At 36.9% G+C, this 25972-nt stretch overlaps 2 protein-coding genes across 5 annotated transcripts; both read left to right on the forward strand.

Moving 5' to 3' along the window:
* The first annotated feature begins 612 nt into the window (after positions 1-612).
* Positions 613-9007, forward strand: zmynd10 (zinc finger, MYND-type containing 10). The gene is made up of 12 exons (XM_028447409.1): positions 613-988; positions 1780-1888; positions 2684-2800; positions 2879-2932; positions 3032-3169; positions 3339-3427; positions 3517-3611; positions 3690-3862; positions 6794-6919; positions 7014-7135; positions 8339-8464; positions 8585-9007. The coding sequence occupies exons 1-12, from the start codon at positions 903-905 to the stop codon at positions 8661-8663; spliced, it is 1314 nt and encodes a 437-aa protein (XP_028303210.1). The 5' UTR covers positions 613-902; the 3' UTR covers positions 8664-9007.
* Positions 9008-11307: 2300 nt separating this feature from the next.
* Positions 11308-25596, forward strand: LOC114463838 (ras association domain-containing protein 1-like). 4 transcript variants are annotated; one of them, XM_028447657.1, is made up of 7 exons: positions 11308-11615; positions 12600-12951; positions 17283-17407; positions 22350-22454; positions 23481-23766; positions 23844-23959; positions 24053-25596. In XM_028447657.1, exons 2-7 carry the CDS (start codon positions 12609-12611, stop codon positions 24197-24199), a joined length of 1122 nt encoding a protein of 373 aa, XP_028303458.1. In that variant the 5' UTR covers positions 11308-11615; positions 12600-12608; the 3' UTR covers positions 24200-25596. The 4 variants fall into 4 exon arrangements, with proteins under 4 accessions (XP_028303458.1, XP_028303461.1, XP_028303460.1 ...); XM_028447660.1 differs by lacking the exon at positions 11308-11615 and having other exon boundaries at positions 12838-12943; XM_028447659.1 differs by lacking the exons at positions 11308-11615; positions 12600-12951 and adding an exon at positions 17141-17168.
* Positions 25597-25972: the final 376 nt, after the last annotated feature.

Genomic DNA, 25972 nt, shown 5'->3' on the forward strand with positions numbered 1-25972 from the left:
GATGTACAGTATATACTGTACATTATGAAAGAGGATTAAGGCCAATTTTGATCAAGAAAAAAGTCAAAATTTCAAGAATAAATTCGGCATCATGTCAACTTTAGTCTCGATGTTGATATTTCGACTTTAATCTCGAAATTTTGACTATTCTAGGCATTATATTTCGACGTTATTCTGAAAATGTCTACTTTATTCTCTAAATTTTGACTATTAAAAATATTTTGTCTGTCAAAATTGCTCATTAATCATCTTCCCTTAATATATGTACAAAACATATTATTATTTTCCAAGATTTAATTTTGTGTGTACTTAGTAAGACATTAGAGACTTTGAAAATGATTGTTCTTTCACATTTTAAGTTTGGCAGCCAGGAAATGGAAAAACACAATGTCTTGAATTAACGGCAATCTTTTGGAAACCTTTTTCACAATAGCAGTATTTATTTTTATTTATTTTTTAATTTGTTTTCACAATAGCATTGGTTTTTTTTAGTTCGTAGCAGTATTCTTAATTTAGTTTAATCAGTGACATGACGTCAGAGTTAGAGCGAGTAGCGCTTTATGACCTACAACACGGCCATAGTGTACATTCGGGTACTTCTTGCGCACCTAATCTTTGCACATCATTGAATTGTCACGCATTACATACTAGTTATGACGTCATACTTAGTGCGCGTAGTTAGAGTCCGCGATTTCAAACACAGCCTTTGATCCGTTTCTTTGTGTTTCTGCTGCCCCCGTGTGGAGAGAAACGCAACTGCGTTCTGCCGCAGAGTAACCACGGCAACCATTGTTTTAATGTGACTCAAACTGTCGAGGCTAAGTTGTGTCTACTACACGTTGACAGAAAATTACGTGTTTGGTTGTTTATCCTCGTGGTTTTAGCTCGTTGAACGTATCCACATGGAGACGTTTGTGCTGCCCGTGGAGGCGGAGGGCTTTGTGGACAGTTTGGAAACATTCCTTCTCAAAGATGTTGGTTCCAAAAGGTGAGATTACACAGCTAAAAGCTGCATACACAAGCTACCTAATAACAGAGGTGTAAAGAATACTGATATAACCTACTCAAGTAGAAGGACTCTTACTTGAATGAAATTTTGCACTCAAGTACAAGTAGAAAGTAGCTCAATTAAATAGTAATCAAAGTAAAAGTTACTGGTTACTTTCATCCCCCACGGTTATTTTTGGTAATAAATCTTGCCATGGTTCCCTTGTATACAGTAAACATCTCATGTATAAACTTTAAAAGGAAGAGACCAAATCTTGCACAATTAAAACTTAATTTATTTTTGTCAAAATGTACAAATTATTTATTTATTTTTTTAAATAAAAAAAAAACAACACTAATGATTTTGATTTATAACACACACACACACACACACACACACACACATATATATATATATATATATATCACACACTCTAAGTATAACTATAAATAACCGGCATTCAATGCTGTTTTGGCGCAGCGCATTACGTTTAATCTGATTGGTCGGCTATGATGTGATGCATTTGATTGTTGTCTGGTTATTTTATTTTTTGTGTAGTTTTACACAGTCTGTTGATCAGTTTAAAACAAAAAAAATAAGGATTTATTCAGTAATGGTTTGGTGTAGAAATGTAACTTTTTTCAAAACGTGCTTAAGTACAAGTAAAAATACTAATTTAGAAACATACTAAAAAAATAAATAATAAAAAAGCATAAAGCAACTCAAATTACAGTAACGTGAGTACTTGTAATGCGTTACTTTAACCTCTGCATGTTGTCATGTGATCACAGGTGGTTCAAGCAGCACGAGTACATTGAGAAACTCAACATGCAGGCAATCTGGAATGCTTCCAACATGCAGAACGAATTTGTAAAGGAGACCCTGGTGTCATGTGGAAAGGTGAGATCATATATTCAAGTCATGTTGTGCATGCTAAAATAAACAGCAACGTTTTGCAACATTTAGCAACAAACTATGTTTAAAAAACACAAGTGATTTTTTTTTTTTGCGTTACTTTTTACCAGATTTACAGCAATATGTGTTAAATTTGTGATATTTACTTTTCCCGTGAAAATATAATGTCAATGTTAAATCTAAACCTTAAATGTAAATCTAAATGTTAAATATTGAATCTAAATCTAAATATACAATCTAAATGTTATGTTTAATTATAAATGCTAAATCTAAAAGCTAAATGTAAAATGTTATTGTTAGATTTAACATTTAGATTCAACTTTAAAATTTAGATTCAACTTGAACATTTAGATTTAGATTTAACATTTAGATTCAACATTTAGATATAACATTTAGCATTTAGATTTAGAGTTAACGTTCACATTTAAATGTAACGTTTATATTTAACATTTTGATTTAATATTTAACATTTAGATCTCACATTTAGCATTTAGATTAAACATTCATATTTAAATGTAACATTTAGATTTAACATTTGGATTTAATATTTAACATTTAGATTTAACATTGACATATTTTTACAAGAAAAAAAATATAACAAATTTCACAAATATTGCTGTAAATCTGGTCTTAAGTAAATTCACATACGCTTTTTAAACATCGTTTGCTGCTAAATGTTGCAAAAAGTTACTGTTTATTTTAGCTTGTGCAACTTTACAACCGTCAAACCCATGAGCTGATTCTATGGTGCCCTGATGTCTGATATCTCCACACCATTAGATACCTGTCCTGGTTCATGAGATGATCCTTGTGGAGGTGTGGAAGCACAAGGTGTTTCCTATTCTGTGCCAGCTGCAGGATTTTATTCCCAACAACACATTTCATCTGTACATGGTGGTGAGTAATACATGTGATGCATCTAAAGTACCAACAATAGGTGTGCACGGCTCATTTCTCTTCGGTTTCTCTCTTTAGGTCCACCACGAAGCCACGATTATAAATCTACTACAAACCATAATGTTTCATCAGGTTAGTCAGAACTCAGAGATGTGCGTTACATAACTTCACATTATAAAGGTTTTTTGTTTCTTCAACACCTCGTGTTGTACCTTTATGTTTTTCATCCAGGATGCGTGTGAGGCAGCTGGTGACTCTGTTTTTGACCTGGTGGACTACTGCCACCGCAAACTCACCCTGCTGGCCAGTAAAGCCACCAGTTACAGTTCAGTTACTTTTGAGCAACAAAACCTCAAATCCTCTGTCGAGGTAAACATCTGAGATAATGTGCTCATTAGTGGAAATGATCAACCATCTATTGAACTTTTTAATCCTTACAATCCAGGCTGGTTTCAGCTTTGAAAAGTGTCTCGATAACTCAAACATGTTATTTTTCATACCAAACACATAATCTTGCTGTTTTCTCCAATTCACAAAGGAGGTGCAGAAGCAGAGCTCTGCGCTGGAGTTTGAGATCTCCCTGAAAGCTGTATCTGTGCTGTGCTACATCACCGATCACACCAACAGGTGCGTTTAACCAAACCTTTCTCACCAAGTATTCATTTTATTATCGCCACAGCAGTGCCAAACTAACAGATCTTTTCTTTTTTCAACAGCATCACCGTCATCCACCGTATGCTGTGCACTCATAATTTGCCCTGTGTTCTGGTTCAACTGATTGACAGCTGCCCCTGGAGTCGCAATAGAGCGGGTAATTGTCATTCAATTTGTTTTGCAATATTATTTAGTCTTTATGCATACAAATAAATTCTCATCTCCATCATTGTAGGTGAATTAGAAAAGTACAATGATGGTAAATGGCAGAAGATTCCTGTTGAGGACCATTTGAAGATGACCAAACTTGATGGTCAGGTCTGGATTTCCCTTTACAACCTGTTGCTGAAAGAGGACTGCCGGAGGAAGTATGACTTCAATAGCTTTAACAAGAATCAGCTTCTGAAGGTATCAATTATTTTGGGCCAGACAACAGTATTGGGGTCAATTACATTTTTCAATTACAATTACTTCTTCAAATATCCATGTTCAGTTACTAAATAACGAAATTTTGATAATGGTGACTGGCATTTTTTCCAGCTACAATTAAATATACTTGTTTTTTCATTGAAAGTCAATTACAATTGCATTTTCAATTACTAAAGTTCAAATTCAATTAATAACAATTACTGAGCCTTTAATAAATAACCCTATAGAACGTAACCTTTTTCGTGTGTTAACTTTCTGTTAGCATCTCTTATGCTAATGGGTCGGTTTTGACCCATGTCTTAAATCAGCTGTGAAATACACTTAAAATATACAATTTATCATCTTCATTTTTTGGGTGACACTTCCTTATCCATAAAAATATTGGTATTAATATCTTTGGTGTTGGCGCATGAGCATTTTTCAGTCAGTATACCCCTCAATTTCAATGACTTTCTTTTTTTTACATTTTTTTTTTTTAAAAAAAGATAAAATGATACTCAAGAAAACTGAAATATAGTAGGAAAACATATTTAAATGAGATAATTATCTGAACATGTGTAAGCCATAAAACTCTAACATGGCTCTCCAATTTTGCGTCTTAATTAAATTGTATTTTTTATAGAATTTCCATGCTAATTACAATTAGAAGATCATTTATCTATACTCAATTACAATTGAATTATGATTACAACAGCAACAGCTGTTTTCAATTACAGTTACAATTATAATTATGCCATAATTGTAATTAATTATCAATGACACAATTATAATTATAGGCAAGGCAAGGCAAGGCAAATTTATTTATATAGCGCATTTCATACTCAAGGCAACTCAATGTGCTTTACATGATAAAACATTCAATTGTTTAAAATCAATAAGAACATTTAAATCAATAAGAACATTTAAAATCATCAGTAAAATCAATTAAAATCATCAGTAAAATCATCATTACATCAACAACATGACAAAAAATCTCTCTCTCAATCATACGCAGTAGAGAAGTGCCTTTAACTTTGATTTAAAAATGTTCACATTAGATGCTGACTTCAGCTCCGCTGGCAGTTTGTTCCACTTCTTTGCAGCATAACAACTAAAAGCAGCATCACCATGTTTACTGTGAACTCTGGGCTCCACTATCTGACCTGTGTCCATAGATCTGAGAGACCTGCTGGGTTCATACCTGACTAACATGTCACTGATGTATTCTGGACCAAACCCATTCACAGATTTATACACCAGCAGCAGAACTTTAAAGTCTATTCTGAGGCTGACTGGGAGCCAGTGTAAAGACATTAAAACTGGAGTAATGTGTTCTGACCTCTTTGTTCTGGTTAAGACCCGAGCTGCAGCGTTCTGAACCAGCTGTAGCTGTTTGATGCTCTTTTGGGGGATTCCTGTCAGAAGACCATTACAATAGTCCAGTCTGCTGGAGATAAAAGCATGGACCAGTTTCTCCTGATCTTTCTGAGCCATTAAACCTCTCACTCTGGAGATGTTCTTTAGGTGGTAGAAGGCTGTTTTTGTGATAGATTTGATCTGACTGCTGAATGTAAGATCTGAGTCAATCAGAACACCAAGGTTTTTGACTTGGTCTTTAGCTTTTAAAGATCGAGACTCAAGATACTTGCTGACAGCAGTCCTCTTTTCCTTGTTACCAAAGACAATCACCTCCGTCTTGTCATGGTTTAGTTGAAGGAAGTTTTCACTCATCCAGCAGTTTACTTTTTCTAAACAGTCACACAACACCTCAATGGGACCATGGTCATCTGGGTTCAGTGATAGATATAGTTGTGTGTCATCTGCATAGCTCTGATAATCAACCTTACAGTTCTGTAAAATTTGTCCTAAAGGAAGCATGTAAAGGTTAAACAGAAGGGGTCCAAGAACAGATCCCTGAGGAACCCCACAGGACATTGGTAATCTGTCAGATTCAAAGTTTCCAATGCTTACAAAATAGCTTCGCTCCTCCAAGTATGACTTAAACCATTGCATTACTTTTCCATTTAGTCCAACCCATGTTTGCAATCTGTGCAACAAAATTGTATGATCTACAGTGTCAAATGCAGCACTTAGATCCAACAGAATGAGAACAGATACTTTTCCTGAATCAGTGTTCAACCTTATGTCATTGATCACTTTGATAAGAGCAGTTTCAGTGCTATAATTGACCCCAACCTTGCCCGGCAGCCTAAGCTGTCTGAACCCATTGTTATCCTGCATCTTCTTCTTTCTTCTTATGAAGAACAAATTCTACTTCCTGTGTGAGAACAGACTTTTTGCACAAAAGTCCAGTCCCAGGCCAGATGGCCTCAGCTACAAAAACAGACCAATCGTCCTACAACCAATCAACCATAATATGTGCTTTCATAAGGAAAAAATGATATAGCCCCAATATCAAATCTGAGTACATTTAAATTATGATTATTATTATTTTTTTTAAAGTAAAACTTGACTTTCACAATTTTTGCTCTATTGACATCAAACTTCCTACAACACATTTGCAGACTGTCCTACACAAACAATCCAAAACTTGCAAATTCTTGCTCAATACCATTTCAATGTTAAATTTTAAAAAATGACAAAATTTGGTATTCAAGATGATGTTTGGAAAATATCAAAATTTTTAATTTTGCTGTGGTGCCAACAATTGGAGTCAATGCAAAAATGCCATTTTTAAACATCACTTTTTTTTTGGAGCCAATAAATCATTTTTTAAAATAAATTACCAATACCAACATCTCCATGCTGTCTAGATGCAATTGTTGTTGTTTTTTTTGTCTAAATAACTAAATTTTGTGACATGTGACATTTCCATGTGCTAATTAGCTGCAATACTTCTAATGAAGCGTGTGTACATTGCACAGCTAAAATCATTTTAACATTGTCATGTTTTCTTTTCCTGTGCACCAGCTTCGAGGCTTCTTGACAACCGTACTTATCGATCAGTTGCCAAACTTGTCGGAGCTGCAGCGCTTCCTGGCTGAACTTGCAGTTACAAACCCTGCGCCTCCAAAAAAAGAGCTCCTCCTAGAGCAGGTAAGTCACGCATTTTTCAACTGTCACATATTTCTCTGTTTCTGCACATCCCTGTGTTTCTGTGCATTCACTCCCAGCTTTTGCATGTACACAGATCCCAGAAATTTGGGATGGGATTGTCACCAAAAACTCTGGGAAGTGGAAAGCCATCGCCAAGTATCAAGTGAAAGAAACATTCAGTCTATCAGAGAGTGACATGAGAAAACAGGCCCAGAGGTAATGCTTCATTATCACCACTGTAAAATAAGGGATTCCAATGGTTTTTTTTGTTTTTTTTAAATGTTATTTATTTTTTAATAAATTTGATAAAACTATAAAACACCTTTCGTAATCTTGGTTGGTCTTCATCCACTTATCCTTTATGCCAGGGGTTCTCAACCTTGGGAGACACTGGGAGGGGGCCGCCAGGTGCCTCTAAAAGACCAACAATATTTTTCCAACAACTTGAGCCTATTTTTGCTTATTTCTACCCAATTTCTGCAACTACATTAAACTGGCCATATTTTAATCTATTGTCAACACTTTTTCCTGGCATTTTTTTACTGAATGATTATCAGATTTTCTTGCCTTTTCTGCCCTTTTTTTTTTTTTTTTTCACCCTGTCCTGGCATTTGCGGCACTTATAAACCCTTTCCACCAAGTTTCCTACTGAATGTTGCAGATTTTGACCCATTATTGTCATTTTGAACCTCTTTTCACCATATTTCATGCTTATTTTTGTCAATTTTACCTCATTCATTATTTTTCATGCCGATTATTTGCCAGTTTAAACTAATTGTAACTACTTTTAAATTATATTGTGTGGGTTTTAAAATCCAATTGTATCACCTTTTCCACCATTTTGGTCACTTTTAGCCTATTTCATTTCTGATTCAAACAAGGATTTACATCTTCAGGAAGACTATGGATAAAATAATAATAAACGTCCTGGATTACAGTGGATATTATTCAGATAAATAAATAAATGTGTTTATCACAGATTCATAGAACAATGGACCATCATTTTGCTGACTTTATGGATGGACCCCAAAAATCTGTCCCCTTTATTCCCCCTTATAGATGGCCCTGTGTCCACATGACTGTTCTTCAATGTTCATGTCTGTGTTCAACCACCTTCAGGTATAATGGGGGTCCCCGGTCTCTGGCACCTTTATTTCGGGTCGCGGCCTGAAAAGGTTGAGAACCACTGCTTTATGTGATCAGTTGGAGTCCATTTTTTTTTTTTTGCCATTTTCATACTTTATTTCTGAATCTAATTCCTGAGACAGTTAGACATTGTGTCATCACTGAAGTTTTGGCTGTGAATTGTAATTTTCTTTATTAAAAAAAACATTATTTTAAAAAGTTTGGTGTTAGATTGAAGTTAAAGAACCCATAGAGAAGCATCTGAATCCCAGTTTTCATGTTTGTCTCAATCAGGTTGGCTGAGACATACAACTTGGATGTGATAGAGAGTTTACTGCCTGAGAAACCAAAGTGTGGATTCTGTGGGAACAAGGCCACCAAGAGATGCTCTCGATGCCAGGGGGAATGGTACTGTCACAGGTAAGACTTCAATAAATGCATTAATTCATTTTATCAGTTTCACAAGCTCTAATTCAGCTGATTCAATGAGCTTTGCACCATTCTCTGTTTCATGCTAAATCTTCTTGTTGTTTTCCACAGAGAGTGTCAGGTGAAACACTGGCCTAAACACAAGATAGCTTGCCAGCTCATTGCCAATGCCTCAGAGAAGCTGCAGTAGGACCTTAACCTACACATCGGATCAGATGGGTTCGGTCATTTAGAAAATGCATTTTATATTGACTTGGTTGTGCTATGTGAGACAATAAAATTGGTTTCATGATTCAAAACATTTAGGGCCTATGCTATGAAGCCAGATAATTATATCCTGGATTAATCTACTTTAGCGGGCTTAACTTAACCAAACTTTCCCTGTCAGAGAGAAGCTGTGCTACAAAGCACAAAGCACCACAGGCTGAGCTAAGCATGTTGATTTCAGTCTAGTTAACCGGCGCACTCTAGTGATGGAGGTGGATATTACAGCGTCAGACCAATCACACATGGAGGAACTGTAGAACGTCACAATTGAGGAATAATTCTTTAAAAATATGAAAAATTAAAATCCATAATTCTGACTGAAATCAACACTGTTGCTGCAGTAAATGCAGAAAGTAATTAATGCAGGAATTGATGAGTGTTTATACTTAAATTAGTGAGATTATAAACAGACACTCTGATCAGTTTCACTTTCACTTTTAACTTTCTCTGTGGCTCTGATGATGCGTTCATACAGATCAGCCTACATCATTATGTAGAATATATTTATATTTTATATTATTTTACAGGACTGAGGCTCTTTGCATTACCCCAGATTACATGAATGAATGAATAAATTAATTTATCAGTCTGGAAGCGCCCGATGCACGCAGGCTTTATCAGCTGACTTATTTTACTTCATCAGTCCATCAGATCAAAATCTTCAAATATTCTCTCTCCTGTCAACTGTCAGATCAGATCCACACAATGACATGTTCCCACATCACCTTTTATTGGACAGCTCGCTTTCTAAGAGAACTGATTGGTCAGGAGGTGGGACTTTAGCACTCGCTAAGATCCTAGCCAGAATAAAACCTGCTCCCAACCAGGCTAGTCATTCAGCCTAAGTTACCATGGTGATGTTAGCGAGCTTCATAGGACAGCACACATCGATTAAATCCCAGAAGTTAGCGCTATAAGAGGTAATCTCGTAATAACCCCTTTACGTGATAATGTGATTCATGCATCAATCAACATTTTAAGTTTGTTTTGAGTCTGCTAGGTAAAGAAACATGTTCAAAATAAAACTGATACAATGAACTGGTTCTCTGTTTGTTCTGTAAGAAGTGGTAGCTTCTCATTCAGATTCAGTTCCCTTCACTCCAACAAAAAAATCAAAAAATGACCTCACTATTCTCGAATAGTGTTTGAATAGTTTCACACCTGATCAAACTTTCCCCGTGCTCATTTAAAAATTCTATCACAAACCTACTTCTTAATGAATAACCATGCAATGGTTGCTTTTTGTTTTGCTATTTGTTGTTGTTTTTTATGCTTGACTTTTGATTTTGATGTCAGTGTTTTTGTTTTTCCTGTTTTCGACTCCGCTTCAAAGTTTTGCTGTCTTGATGTTCCTTTATTTTGTCTTGACTTAGTTTTATTATCATTTACTTTTTTCTTTTTTTGTCAAAGTTTAAATGTTATATCTGGATCCCTCTTTTTCAAGGGTTTTTGGGGTTTTCCCTGGCATGTCTCTAAAATGTATTTATTTCTGTTCATCTCTGTGTACTGTTGATATTATTATGTTTCGTTGTATTTTAAACTGTGCCAAATAAAAAATAATTGAAAAATAAATATTTATTTGGTTAGACAAGCACTACCTGAGGGTTAACACATAGGAGTGGGTTAACACATAGGAGTGGGTTAACACATAGGAGTGGGTTAACACATAGGAGTAGGCCTACATGTCTAGACCTCACCTGCATCAAGTCTCAGCCAATAGCAAAAATCGATTGTAATAGCCGGATTTCAACCCATAGAGGGCAGTCACTCTGACATTTTACAACAAAATATACCAAATTGAAATACTTTGACTAAAATGTTGAGAGTTGAACCTGGATCAATCACCAGCACTACTTCATTCCCAAATATATATGTATTCAGTAACAGAAAAAAGTGAACATACTTAAATACAAGTAAAATAACTGATTTAGAAACATACTCAAAAAAGTACAAGTAAAGCAACCCAGTTACAGTAACATGAGTACTTTCACCTCTGTTCATCATTTAGATTAAATATTGTGCATTAATTCATCATTTATAGATGAAAATAACAGAATCTGCTCATCTGCTGGTTGTGGCCATACTAGCCTGTCATTGTCTGATGTCGTTAGATCTCTGAAGCTAGGCAGATCTGGGCCTGGTTATCTGTCATTGTGCCCTTGGGCAAGACACTTCACCCACATTGCCGAGAATGAAATTCATGTGTGAGTGAGTGTTGGTGGTGGTCGGAGGGGCCGATGGCGTATTATGGCAGCCTCGCCTCTGTCAGTCTGCCCCAGGGCAGCTGTGGCTACATTAGTAGCTTACCACCACTAAGTGTGGAGTGAAAGAATAATGCCTTGGTTCTCTAAAGTGCTTTGAGCGTCTATGATAAAGCGCTGTATAAAATCCGATGCATCATAATTATTAGAAACAAATAATTCAGGTACAGTTGGTGCCAGATTGGCTGCATTGACAGGCCGCGTGTAGCCCGCGGGCCTTGACTTTGACACCCAGCCAGGGGTTATGTAATGGTCCTTCCTCCTCCCTGTTTCAGTCTTGTTCTGGGGTCTCTTCTCCTCAGAGCTCCCCCTATGTGAAAACATGCCGGATGTGGCTGCAGCTCTAGTCTCATCTCACTCTCTCCTTCTTCTACATCATAACTCTCTTCCTCCTTCCTCTCCTCGCGCACTGTCACGGGCTGGTACCGTCAGCAGCACAACCCGGAGCTCGGAGCCCGAAACTCGGAGCTCGGAGCTCGGAGATCGGTGCCCCGTGATGAGGCATGTCTTCTGGGAAAAGCTGAGAATTTTCTGCGGGAAGTTTTTCCCCGTGGATGGAGGCTTTATGATGACAAAAGCAGCTGACACACAGAGCTGTTTTCTCCTTAGAACGGGTACGTTTTTAACTATAAACACAACTCACATAATGTTTTACCAAGTGTTTGGACCTGAACTAAGACTTTTATTAATTTTACATAAAAAGTTACGATACAAAGAAGTGTTTCAGCGTACAGTAAATTTCATACACCGACAAACTGTTTGCATAAGACTGAGCTTACTGAGCCTGACATATTAATAATTCTACACACACACAAGTATACAGTATAACAATTGTGTTTTGAGTGTTTTTATTTTATATAATATTCGACTAGGCTACTGTTATATTACACTATGAATATATATTCATAGAGTGGGTGTTTGCAAATACAACTGTTAAACTAATAACAAACTGTATGGCAAAAATACTGCAATAACTATTGTTAATGTCAATCAAATAAATGCAGTTTATACGGTAAATTTAATCAACCGTACAAATACTTTAATGTTTGTATTTATATGGTTTTAGAAGGAGACCTGGTAAGTGATCAAGATGCAAATTAGTTTAAAAAGAAAGATTTCCCTTAAGGTGTAAACTCATCTATTGTAATATTGGCTTGAAGTTTAAGTTTAGGTTATAAGGTAATCGAAGCAGTGCTGTAAACCATAAAACTTTTGTTTTTACACAGCGGACATTAATCCATTTACTACTAATCAAATAAAATGCATTCTAAAAAGATATATATAATAGTAATATAGGTTAGGATAAATCTGATGCTTTTTGTGAAAAATGAATGTGCTTTGTTTTAATAGTTGCTTGTTTTCTAGTGTTTCAAAAAAAGAAGAGTTTACATTATCTCAACTTAACTAAAAGGCTAATTCGACGTGATGACTAATTCGATTTTATTTGAAAAGTCCTAGTTTAGTCAAACCTGGATTAAATTATCAATCATATAATATACTATGTCTATGTTTATGTGTTTGATTCCAATTTACAAAGTGACACATAATGACATTTGAAAACTTTAAAATGCTCATTTTATTTTTGTAAACGTCCACAGTGATGGTGGATGAACCCTGGCTCTGAGTCGTACACCATGTCTTGGGGAGAGTTCATCGAGCTGCGTGACCTTAAAGCCCCTGATCAGATAGATCTGGCGGGCTTACACTCACCATGCTCACCAACCCGCCTGGAGAGAACCAACGCCCTGAGGATCAGTCCTGGGAAGGTCCCAGACCTGCTTAGCCGAGCAGGAATCATCCGAGTCCTGAGCAGCAACCAGGACCCTCATTTGATAGAAGAAAAGGGAGAAGGACACTGTTTCCAACCCTGCAGCCACGCTCAGCCCACGTGGTGCGACCTGTGTGGAGACTTCATCTGGGGCCTGTACAAGCAGAGCCTGCGGTGTGTCAGTGAGTTTTCCTATGTTGTCTGTGTGTGGAGCTTGTGTACATAATCAAAAATGAGTGAGAAAGAAAGCAAATGTGCTCAAGAATGTAACTGTGTTTTAACAACTCCTAACCAAATTAAAACAGTAATATTATTTTTTTCATTTACCATTTATTTAACCAAGAAAGCCTTATTGAGATGAAAAAACTTTCCACCGGTGACCAAACTTAGAACGTTCCACTCGTCAGTCTCGGTTCAAATTTACCCAACAAGCTATTTTAGTTACTGTCACAGGCCAGGTATGTACAGTGGGTTAATCCAGTATATCTCGATCAGCAACCACATGTGTGTGACTGAATGCAGAACTGAGTAAACCACACATTTCACTTTTACTCTGTAAAGAATAGACTCAGAAAATAAGGAATCTACATTAAATCTACACAAGCATGCTGTATATTGACTGTTTATGGTAAAGCTGTGATTAACGCTATGCTTTGTTGCATTAAAGTCTGCACACACCTTTTAATGACACCTTTTTTTTTTAGATACACCTTCAAAGTTTTGGTTTAGACAAGGGCTGGGCGATATCAACCAAAACTTGTATGTCAATATTTTTTCTCAAAATGGCGATATATCATGTAAATCTCAATAATTTTAATTCAAATGAGGTTTTACCAGAAAGACAATTATTAACAACCAGTTGCACAATATGTGCCACTATTGGCTTCACGGTTAAATTTGCTGATGCAAAATACACAGGCACATTTATTAACAAACAGTTGTACAAAATGAGCCACTTTTGACTTTTTCTCCTATAAGGGACAGCATGTGTGAGTGAGTTCTGTAGTGTGACTTGTTTTGGGGAAGGTCTGGGTTAGGATGTGCTCAGTAATCCATCTAACTGTGCTTTTCATGCTGTTCTGAGAAGTAGTGAATGCAGCGACTCCTAAAACAAGTATTTTGACACAAAATAAGCTATGAAAAAATACGTAGATCAATATAGGCGATAGTGTAATTTTCTATATCGCCAAAATAGAAAACTCGATGTAGCTTGAATATCAATATATCACCCAGCCCTAGTTTAAACCCTTGTTTCGTATTTGTGGCAGAAATTCAACAATAATGGCTACTTGTAAACTTTCTCGGTGAGCTTCATAGTAACACTGTAGTGTCACAGGAACAACACATTTGTCGGCTGCATATCTATTAGGCAATAGTCTAGTTTCACTGCATTTTAAAGGTGTTTTTTTTTTTTTTGGAATTGAAATCTTGCAATACCTGAGACAGAGGGAGTACTGGAATGTTCAAGAAACCAGTTTGAGATTTTTTGAGCCTTTGCTAACCAAAAGAAGCCATCAAACACGATAGACATTTGTTGCACTGGGTGTGGTTCTGCAGGTCGTGCAGTCAGTGATTGTCTCCTACATACATTGAGTGCAGTGCTAGATTTGTGTTGACAGATATTACATAGTTTATAATTCAAACTGACCAAGGCCTGTTATATTATATATTACTTCAAGCAAATATACGATCCAGTAAAGGCAAATAACCACAGCAGAGACCTGTCAAGACCAAAGACACAGCACGACATTATATGATCTATTATCATCAATGGCGTCAAAGCAGCCATGCAAGGCGCTAGTCGACCATTGGGAGCAACTTAGGGTTCAGGGCAGTGGGCGTGTACTGTAACTGTTCCCACCCAACGTTCTTGAAGCCAAAATACAGCGCTTAGGGGCGCTGCCATCTTGCAAATTTGGAGCCAGAATCTGTGCATAGGGTCCGGTGGGAGGAGCTCATTTAGCGTACTGCCCTGATGAGTTACGCAGCCCAGCCCAGCTATGCCAAGAACTTTAGTATCTTTTCCACTGGAAATTCTACCAAGGGCTTGTTCAGATCATAGAGGTTAGTACTAGTACGAGTAGCTCAAAAAAGACGAAAAAAATGCATGGAAAAGTTTAATGACGTCTCGGCTTTCCTTAACTGCTTATGCTATTCACAAAGAAAACTACGCAAGATCCAAAGCTGTCAATCATCGTCATATGTGACATCAAATAATAATATAATAATATAATAATACCTCAGATAACTTATTTAAAAACAAACTTCAAAGAAAATGAGCACTTGAACACAATGTAGGGTGATATTAACTAATGATCACAGCAGAGTTTATGTTTGGAAAAAAATGATCTGACCAGTATTTTAACTTTACAGTTTGACCAACATCCCATCCGTTATCATTGAGGAGGCGGGGTTTATGACCTATACTGCAGCCAGTCAGCAGGGTGAGCTCTAAATATAAAAGCTTCACTTCCCCATGACCGTGCGTCGTCCATTCTTTTTACAATCTATGGTTCAGGGTCTTACCTAAGGACACTTCAAAACATTTGGTACTCGACTAGGGCTGGGCGATATGGAGCAAAACTCATATCTTGATATTTTTTCTCAAAATGGCGATGCATGATATAAATCCTGATCATTTCAATTCAAATGAAGTCTTACCAGAAAGACAATTTAGGGTTACATTTGCTGATGCAAAATACCACACAGGCACATTATTAACAAACAGTTGCACAAAATGTGCCATTTTTTGCTTTTTTTCCTATAAAGGACAGCATGTGTGAGTGAGTTCTTTAGTGTGGCTTGTGTGGGTTAGGATGTGCTCAGAAATCCATCTAACTCTGCTTTTCATGCTGTTCTGAGAAGTAGTGGAGAAGAAGTGTTTTAAAATAGAATAACCTTTGAAAAATATTTGTGTGGATATAGGCAATATTGTCATTTTCTATATCGCCAAAATAGAAAACTCGATATATTTTTAATCTTGATATATTGCCCAGCCCTAGGTACTCCCAAGCACTTGAACAGAAGACAAACCCTATCCCGGCTGCCTCAGGGCGCAAGGTGTTACTATGTACTAAAGGTGGGACGATATAATAACGTGCGACAAAATATTGCAATATTAAAACGCAACATTTATCGTCAAGGGTGTAAGTGGTATTGCAAGAGGGAGGGGGTCAAATTAAAAAAAATCACAAGCTCTACTACACACCAGAGTGTTATGGTTTGATTTTATGTTTTTATTTTTATTTTCCTATTGAGCTGAAAAGGTACAAGTATGTATGTTCAGAGTTGAAGTCAAATAAAAGCATGGTTCTTTTTTCTACTACAATTATTTGGTTTTTTTCTTACTGTCCATAAATACTGTTTTGTTATCGCAAGCCCCATTATCGTCTGTCATGTGGCTTTCTGAACTCAATGTATCGTCCCACCTCTACTATTTACACATGGAAAGAACACACAGACAGTCACAATCACTTTATTTACCCTAATCTTTAGACTGTGGCACAAAAGCTGGAATGCTGGTGGGAATCAACAGAGGAGGTTTTTGGGAAAATAACATTTCACACTGGGAGATCAGTTTGGTGGTCTTGTAGTCTGTGATTGCCAGCCTTTGATGAGTCTTTTAAGGCAAATAAATGAAAACGGAATATATGCAAGGGTGTGATATTTATTCATCTTAAACTATAGCAAAATATAGCAAGATAAAACTGTTTACAGGCAGTGTTTACCAAATGTAGGAAATAATGTACAAACTAGAACTGTATCTAATATAGAAGAGGCAAAGAACAGAGAGCAGTAGTGTAACATTAGATTATTGCTGGTCATGTGTAATAGTGCAGTCGTGAGAAGACCTGTTGTCAGTTTCCTTCCTGCCACATACGTATATCAAATCGTGCCTCGTGAGCAAATCTAAAAAATAACATCCCAAAGAAGGTTGTCTGTGAAAATCTATCTCAAAACCTGAAATATCCAACAACTTTTTTTTTATTTAGCTGATTACCTCTCCTCTCATTGTCCCAAGTCTATATCTTAATCTTAACAATGTGTGTATAAAATACATGTCATGTGATTGGCTGAGTAGATAATGGTTTGTAGAGGACCTATTAAAGGATTATGTATAATTAACATTAGGATAACATTTACAGGCTTACTCTAGCTGGGGTTAATTATTAATGTGGAGCGAGTGTAATTACTGACGAACAACAGGTTCTATTGACTGTGGTTTAGCTAACGCCTTGTTGGCTAAACCGCAGTTGTTTTTACGAGAAGAACGTGTTGTTCTGCAGTAATAACACTTGATGGTTGAACGTTAACTTCTTGATATCTATTTATCTGCCAGTCGCTTGGCAAGTTACTTCAATAAAGCCAATCACTTTGCACAGATAAATGCTTGCTTTGAGTTGAGAAAAGTTCTTAAAACATTATCTAAAAAAAATGGATTTCAGTGGCTTTTTACTACTTAAACTTCCAAATATTTTATCATGTGCTTGTGTATTTTGTGTATGTGTTACAGATTGCAAATTTACATGCCACTACCGCTGCCGTGCACTGATTCAGTTGGACTGCAGCTGGGATGGAGGTTCTGTCGGGGATTACACTGGTGTTGTGGAGCACACCATAGAAACAGACACAAATGTGGTAAGCACCTTTTTGTCGTTATTAAAATACAACGATCACACTAGGGCTGCACAATTAATCGAATTTGAATTGTGATCACGATTTTGGCTGCAACAATTTTATCAACCTGATTGTCCGCAATATTTACATTTAAAATACAGGCTCTGCACTCTGTAATAATGTGTTTATTCAGTTAGCCTTTTGGTACATTTTAAAATTATTGAGTTAATTTTTTTATTTTTTTAGTATAATTCTTATTAAACGCTTTATTTTGCACTGTAAACTGTACACATATTATGATATTTTTTTCCTAACATGATAAATAATTGTGATGATAACTGTGATTACAATATTGATCAAAAATAATTGTGATTATCATTTTGGCCATAATCGAGCAGCCCAAGTTCACACACAAATTAATGCAGCAGTTGTTCACTAATTTAAATTTAAAAAAAAAAATCAGAGTAATTGTTTCATGCCATAATCAAAGCACACAATTGTTACAGCTTCTTATTTTATCAATCAGTGTTTCAGATTTATCTTTAGGATCAGGCTACCAGAATTAGATAAGAGAAAAGCCAAGGGACAGAAAGAGGAAGTTTAGTACGAAGAAAACACACAAACATTACAGTTTAATGTTGTAAATAAAAAAAAAACCCCACGTTTACTGTAAAGTTTCCTAGTTTGGCAGTACAACAGACTGTACGAAGGTGTTTATTATGACCCTGTGATGGAAAAGCTCAAAGTTTTCAACACGTCTTTGTACTTTTTAAAGGCTCTCACACATTTGTTCCTCACACCTTTATCAGTAAATGCAACAAGAGTTCAAATGTGGTTTTGGTGAGTGTAAATCTGAAAAGAGGAAGATGGCAACTCACTGGTTTCCTCTGTTCACAGGTTTGTTGTTTATAGAGTGGAAAGTTTACCAGTGCAGTAGCTGTAGGGAACTGGTAATAGTTGAGCTACTGAGGTTCCTGCCCAGTGACTGGTTATCTAAGACATGTACAATGTAAATGTAGCATTAACAAATAACTTGTCGGTAGTGTTTGTACACCTTTAGTATAATCTGGGCTTTAAATGTATTTTTCTATGACATTTTAAATGATGCTTCCTCCCAATCACACAAAGACTGAGTTGTGCTTTGAATTTAATGTGTCTCTGTGATGAGCAACAACAACTTGGTGCATTACTGCCACCAACTGGAATGGAGTGTGGATCAGAATCTTCCCCTCTCAAAAACATATATATATATATATATATATATATATATATATATATATATATATATATATATATATATATATATATATATATATATATATATATATATATATTGATGTCAAGTGGTTATTTCATATTTTTTGTTTGTTACATCATTGTTAAACCTTTGGCAATGCAATGTCACATGTTCTACTGTCTCTGATTGGTTGTAATGGTCAAAATGTCCTGTATTTTGTTTTCCTATCATGAATAGTGTTTTGGATAGTGCACTATGTTCAAACCTGAGCCTTGATATTATTGTCTCTTCTCTATTGTTCCTTCCTGTTCATCTATTATCTCTCTACTTTACTTTGTACTCATCCTTTCTTCCTCCCATATATATATATATATATATATATATATATATATATATATATATATATATATATATATATGTATTTGTTATAATATGTTAAATCTAAGTGTTAAATGCTAAATCTGAATGGTGAATTTGCAAATGAGCTAATTATTTAGGTTCACCTGTGCCATTGAGATTTGAAATTAATATTTAACATGCAGATTTAGATTTAACATTTAGCATTTCGATTTAACATTTATATTTAATATTTATATTTAACATTGACATAATATTTTTACAAGAAAAAAAAAATCACAAATATTACTTTTAATGTGGTTAAAAGTAATAATAATAATAATAATAATAATAATTTTTAAACGTGGCTTTGTTGCTGAGCGTTTATTTCCGCATGGCCAACTTAAATCTGTGCCCCATGGATGCAGGGTGGACTGGGAGGAGAAGCTGGTTGGTATTTCCGGTAGCTGTCAGTGTCCAATGGTGGAGGCTTTTGAGGGTTTTGTGTATTTTCCAAACTGCCGTCTAACGGCTTGTGGGCGGGGCCTGTAGCAGGGACAGGAAGCTGAGCGGTCAGGGCGGGGCCGGAGCACATCCTGTTTCTCACAGCCTGCTCATCACTGCAAACGTGGCCGCTAGTGCAAAAGTTAGCAAGAAAAGTTTCGTCAGGCTTGCAGAACTCTCTAACCGTCAGTGAAGTTTAACCAGAGGGACTGCTAAGAGGTATCGACAGTGTTGTGGTTGTTTTTAGTTGTTAGCCGGGTTTCTTAGTCGAACACAGAGTAGATTGGAGCGTCAGTCTCGTCAGCATGGCAGAAGATAAAACTCCGTCCTTTGAGATGACCTGGGGAAGCTCCACCAGCAGTGGATACTGCAGCGACTCGGATTCAGACTCTGAATTCGAGCAGTATTTCACCGCCCGGACGTCCTTCTTTCCCAAAGCCCGCAAAGCCGCCTCAGGCTCCGGGTCAAGCTGCGGCTCTGGCTCTGGCTCCGGCTCCAACACCAGCACCGGGGTGAAGAAGGTGAGAGGGAACCACTGAGCTTTAAGAAGCACCAGAGAATGAAATCTCAGCATAAACATACACGTTATTTGACTTGTCAACCTCAATTTATTGTTTTATGGGGTTCAAGTTTCAACAGAGTTTGTAAAATAGTTGTGTTTGTGTCGAACTGTCAAACATCCATGTCTGCAGTGTCAGTAGATGGGCTGGAGTGCTGGTTCCTCTTTTCTTCTTTTTCAAAGAAAACCCTTGAGAAGAAAATTGAGATGTTAAATCTCACTAAAAAAACAAACAACCAAAGACAGATTAGAGTTTGTGTGTATGTGTGTGTATGGGCTGATACTGTTATTGTCTAAGGATGTGCAGACACTTGCTCCCTAGTATGTATAACAACTATAATGGCTTTGTTGCATTTAACTCTACACATACAATACAACATGCGTTGTGAAGAGTAATGGCCTTCTTCAGTTCGATTAAATGCACAGACATCATTAAGGGCTAATACAACTACCTCATTTCTTTTTATGGTTATTTAATCTTCACTTGTTCCATCCATGCAGTTTCTTTTCAGCTTTTTGTACTTCCTGTCTGTCATAACCTAATAACAAGTCATTCATGAGTATTGTTTGTAGTATGTTTTTCTGTGTCTAGTGCTGTTTTGATACAGTTTTGCTTCTTTTTGCAGTTCTGTGTCACTTTCTAGACAAATGCTGCCTTTGGTAGCTTGTTCCTCTTCCTACTGATTTTAAGATCATATCCCATTTTATATTTTAAATGCGAGGGTCAGAAACATAATTCATTCTTCTTTATACTATTGTTTAATTGAGTTTTTTTTACATTCCATTTTCCACATTGGGTGTGTTTTCTTTTTTTTTGGTAAGCAATGTACTTGATGATTTGTGCGTTTCCTGGTCATGTTTCAGGTATTGTTGTAAGGGTTTGTTTTCTGTTTCTTTATGTCTGTTTTGGGTGATTTGTTCAGGTTGTTTCTCTGTCTTTGTTGCCCTTTCTAACATCTGCCATGTCATTAGTGTTTCATGTCACTGTTGCTCTTATTGACCTTCTCTGGTCCCTTGTTTCTGTTCCCTGTTGTCTTGTAACGCTCTTTTACTCTTGGGCGTATCTTGTTTGTTGCTAAATGCCTAAAGCCCTCAGCTGATTTCAACACCGGTTCAACTCAGATGATGTTTTTTTTTTTTTTTTGACGCACTTATAAATGAATATCAGGTTCCCACCACTAATCAACCTGTTTGGCAGGTTTTAAAATGTAGCTTTTTCTCAGTTTCCAATGAGTCATGGTGACATGTTTTGGGTTTGTTCCTTATACTACGTGTGTCACTCACAAACACACACACAAACACACCCACTTGGTGTCAGTTTTCCTTACAATGATGAACACATACTACAGATTACTGCAAAAACATTTGGTCCCCACCCTCTGGTGACTGCTATTGATTCGACTATTGATTTCCTAACAATTTCACATTAACTTTACAGCCCTTCAATTTGCCTGAGGATTCCCTGTATTGATTTTTTTTACTGCCTAACATCTGCCCAACGTCTATTAACATAATCTTTAATGAGTTTAATGGAGGAAATATACTGTGTTAGAAAGGTTGACATAGAAGGATGCATATACTTGATATGTATCTATAAATCTTGTGCTTTTACACTGATTATGCTGGTGAAAGGAGACTGGTAATTAGGATGTTAGAAGCATGTGCATGGCTGAAACATGACTGGGATTGTGCGGTTGATGAGGCAGCTGACTTCACAGGATATGCCTGCACCACAAGGGAGGCCATTGTCTCTCACTAGTGACTTAGCCCTGGAGTGTTGGCTATTTTTAAATGAATACCAAGTTAAGGAATGCACTGCAGATCCATTGGGTCTCAGTCATCGCAAACAGCTGCACGTTGTACAAACTTGGAGCCGTTTCCTCCCATCCTCCCCTCCTCTTTGGGCCTCTTACACCCAGAGATCAGAGCAGCTGAAGAGGATTGGACAGAGCTGACATCATCAGCTTTGCTGCGTTGTGAGGAAGTGTGAAGTCTGATGCAACTACCGCTTGCTATCAGAAATGTGACAAACAACTTCATATAGTTGTGTACTCCGAGTAGTGTCATTAAACTGGTTTAGTTTTACTGATTGATGAGCATAGATAACCAAGTTGAACACTTCAACAAATATGTGTTAAATCTTCATTAGAAACCAAACTTGAGTCATCAATAAGGAAAAAATGTTAAAAGGGGAATGAGGATTGATATCCAACTTTAAAACAAACATATTTTTCTTTTGAGTCTTTAATCTTTTCCTAACTGAATATTGTGCTTTAGCTAAACACTGCCACCTGGTGGTCTAACTCTGTAACTGCTGTTTCCTGCAGGATGAACAAATTGAATTGGGCAAACAGGAACTCTCCACTGCAGAAATCCAACAGAAGGTGAAGGAATATAATGCTCAGATCAACAGCAACCTGTTCATGAACATGGTGAGTAAGAATGAGAAATAACAAAGAAGTGCATTTTATTATTGCATTATAATTAAGAAAGCGCAGAAGTGAAAATTCTTGACCGAAAATCAAAGTTCTTGATGAAATTCAGCTTCTTAGCTTTATTTATTATTTATTATCCAAGCATGTCCTTGTAGACGTACACAGAGCGTGTGCGTCACTCTATGTGCTCCATGTGCTTTGATTACAGCGTGGATCTTTTCTTATATGCACTGGTTTAATTTGAACTCCATCCCAGTACTGATCTACATAACGTGTACCAAGTACAGTCATGATAAAGTCCAGAAGATCTCTGAGAAACATGCGCTCACAGAGTCAGAAACAGGATGCTATCGATGCGCAGCCACGCGTCAGCCACGCTGCCTTGCTATGTAGTAAGTGTTGCTACACCACTTTAGGTAAAATAAGTAAAAAGACTGTGTGACTAAAATAACTTTTCAGCCTTTTTGTTTGATGTTAATTGTACTTGGAACCAGTTTGATATTAAATTTCTTACATAGTTAAAAAAAAAAAAAGGTTTGAAAAGTACCCTGACTTAAATGACCTTTTATCCCTTTTTTCCATTTAGGGCGATGCTTTTAAGTAGGTGAATTGGTTTGTTTTATTGGTAAATAACTTGAAAATAGTCTAAATATTGTGAATGAAAAACTTGTGATCCTGATTTTACAAAGAAAAAATTGTGATATGACTTTTTCTCCATATCGCCCACCCCTACACAGAAACATAAAACACATTAGCGTGCTTTGTCAACTCTGCTCAGAAAATGTTTCAGTGCTCAGATGTATTGACCGCGTTGTTTGCTCGCATCTTTGCAACATCCTGTTTCGGTCAAAAACCAAAAATGCAATTTTGGGACATGTTCAGTGGCCGGAATTTCGGTGCAGCACTAATTATAATGTTTGTATTTAATGAAAAACTGAATTAATAAGGCAATAAAAAAGTTGTATGGCTTAAACATGCTGTAAGAATGGGTTTTTCACCAGGTTTTTGTATTTATCTCAACAGAACAAGGATGGCTCCTACACTGGCTTCATAAAAGTGCAGTTTAAGTTGGCTCGACCTGTCTCTGTTTCATCTAACAAGAAAGCGAGTCAGGATACTGGATCAAGGAGGGCCACTGGAGTGAAACGCCGCACCTCCTTCTACCTGCCAAAGGACGCATCCAAGCATTTGCACATCAGCTCACGCACCTCATCACGTGAGGTCATCGAGGCTTTGTTGAAGAAGTTCACTGTTGTCGACAATCCAGGAAAATTTGCTCTGTTTGAGCGCAGCGAGCGTCACGACCAAGGTATTAGCCTTATTAAGATAAGTTTGTTTAAAAAAGTTTTCTTTTTACTCAGTCCATTCTTTTTTTTTCTTGCTCAGTTTATATTCGCAAGCTGTCTGATGATGAGCATCCACTTCGCCTACGTTTGTGTGCTGGGCCCAATGAGAAGGTCCTCAGTTATTTGCTGAAAGAGAACGAAACTGGTGAAGTTAATGTAAGTCATAAACTCACATACAAATTTGCATAACCAGTGAATTATTATAGTAGACAAAATCCAATATTTTTTCCCTCTTTTGCTGATTTGCAGTGGCACGCCTTCTCCATGCCTGAGCTGAAGAACTTCCTGCGAATCCTGCAGAGGGAGGAAGAGGAGCATGTGAAGCAGATAGTGCAGCGCTACGCTTTGGCCCGCTCTAAAATGCAGGATGCTCTGTCTGGCTCCACCCCGGGTTGAGATGAGCCCATTCCCGGGGGGAGGGTTGGAACATGCTGCACCTTTTGGCTGGACAATCACTCCAAGATGACCAGTCATCGCTGCATCCAAAGATCCCAGAGATTAACGACTCCAAAAGTCTCTTCAGTGAATGAGATAGTGAAAGAGAGCGCAAGACAATGAGTGAGCTAGCGCGAATGTGCGTGTGAGATGATGCGAGAGATGAGAAGTGCCTTACACCTGGAGAGCATGATGTACCTGAGAGAATGAGTTGAGGGGAATGGAGACTGGCAGATTACGCATTTTGTGTGGGACAATCTGATTATCCTGTGTTACAGCTGTGTCATTCAACCTAGGGCTGGGCGATATGGACCAAAACGCATATCTCGATATTTTAATTTCACTCAGGGTTAAATTTGATGATGAAAAATGCCACACAGGCACAATTATTAACAGTTGTAGAATATGTTCAACTTTTGGCTTTTTCTCCTTTAAAGGACAGCATGTGTGAGTGAGTCCTGTTGTGTAGTTTGTTTAGAGGAAGAGGTTAGGACTCACTCAGAAATCCATTCAACTGTGCTTAAAACTAGTGTTTTAAAACAACATAAGCTATAAAAAAAGATCTAGATATTTAATATGGGTGATATTGTAATTTTATATATCGCCAAAATAGAAAACGCGATCTTAAATCTCGATATATATCGCCCAGCCCTAATTCCACCTATAAAAAGAGAACATTTTGTAAAGTTTTTTTCAGGTTAGTTAAAAAAAAATTACGAAAGCCGGTCCTTGTGTCCACCACTGAGCTGTGATTGGACAGATAAAGCCCATCAAAGTTACATTCTGTTAATTATTTTCTAAAAACAAAATCAATATCCTCAAATAAGTCACAAATAATTTTGTGCTTCCTCATCAATTTATTCTGTTATTATATGACACACATTAGTAGCTGTAAAACATGTGGATTTGAATTCGACCCACATATCTGCCATGTCCTCTACACCCACGAATGGGAGCAACTCTTTTGCGTGTGATTTTTTTTTATTTTTTCACTGTCAGTGAGTATGACTGATGTATGAAATCGTGAATGTCAGAAGAATGACCAATGCCACTGGTTGAGTCGTTGTGAATGATTATCTATCAGTGTACCTGTGGAAGCTGCCTTTATATTTCACTCCTTTTATATTTCTCTTTTCCTTTGTCCTCAAACAAAATGTTTTTGGTTTCACTTTACTGTCACTTTTCTTCTTGCACAGCTGTACATGTTGTAGCTGTTTTACAAATGTGCACTGCACTTAGTGAAGAAGGATTTATAGTTATCAACATTCCGTTTTTCTTTTACTTCAGTAGAAGGAGCCGTGAAAAGCTGTCACAAAAACTAGTGTTGATTGAATAAACGATGCACAATGTTAAAACAACTTGTATTTTTATTTGGAAGGTTAAGGACCTGCAGAGGCCTTGATGTGGAATGGGGTGAGGGCACATTTTTCTACATGTGAGCCATGAGATTTTGCAAAATGGATATCAGCTTGGCCGGAATGTTCTTCTCATTGTCGACAATCCAGAACAGCATCGATGAGCATCCAGAGGAAAATAATCAATGCATCAAGCTGCAGCGACTTGTAAATTCAGCTAACAACCTCTAATTCATGAAAGCCTCCTGCTAATACCAAATCTGGAGATTAAATTTAGGTTCCTGTTCAACAGAGTGTCTGCATTTGGCTTAGTAATGTTTTGGTTTTTTTGCTACAGCAGTGCAGGAATAACATCTTAATCAACAAGGCAAATCTGTGT

This window comes from Gouania willdenowi, chromosome 5 (genome assembly GCF_900634775.1).
Source record: "Gouania willdenowi chromosome 5, fGouWil2.1, whole genome shotgun sequence".
Taxonomy (NCBI): Eukaryota; Metazoa; Chordata; class Actinopteri; order Blenniiformes; family Gobiesocidae; genus Gouania; species Gouania willdenowi.

Bases quoted from the DNA above. Each gene is read 5' to 3' on its own strand.
- LOC114463838 (XM_028447657.1), top strand. From the start codon at position 12,609: ATGAACCCTGGCTCTGAGTCGTACACCATGTCTTGGGGAGAGTTCATC. The intron at 12,952-17,282 runs GTGAGTTTTCCT...TATGTGTTACAG, and splicing joins GCAGAGCCTGCGGTGTGTCA to ATTGCAAATTTACATGCCAC. The intron at 22,455-23,480 runs GTGAGTAAGAAT...TTATCTCAACAG, and splicing joins GCAACCTGTTCATGAACATG to AACAAGGATGGCTCCTACAC.
- zmynd10 (XM_028447409.1), top strand. From the start codon at position 903: ATGGAGACGTTTGTGCTGCCCGTGGAGGCGGAGGGCTTTGTGGACAGT. The intron at 1,889-2,683 runs GTGAGATCATAT...CCACACCATTAG, and splicing joins CCCTGGTGTCATGTGGAAAG to ATACCTGTCCTGGTTCATGA. The intron at 2,801-2,878 runs GTGAGTAATACA...TTCTCTCTTTAG, and splicing joins CATTTCATCTGTACATGGTG to GTCCACCACGAAGCCACGAT.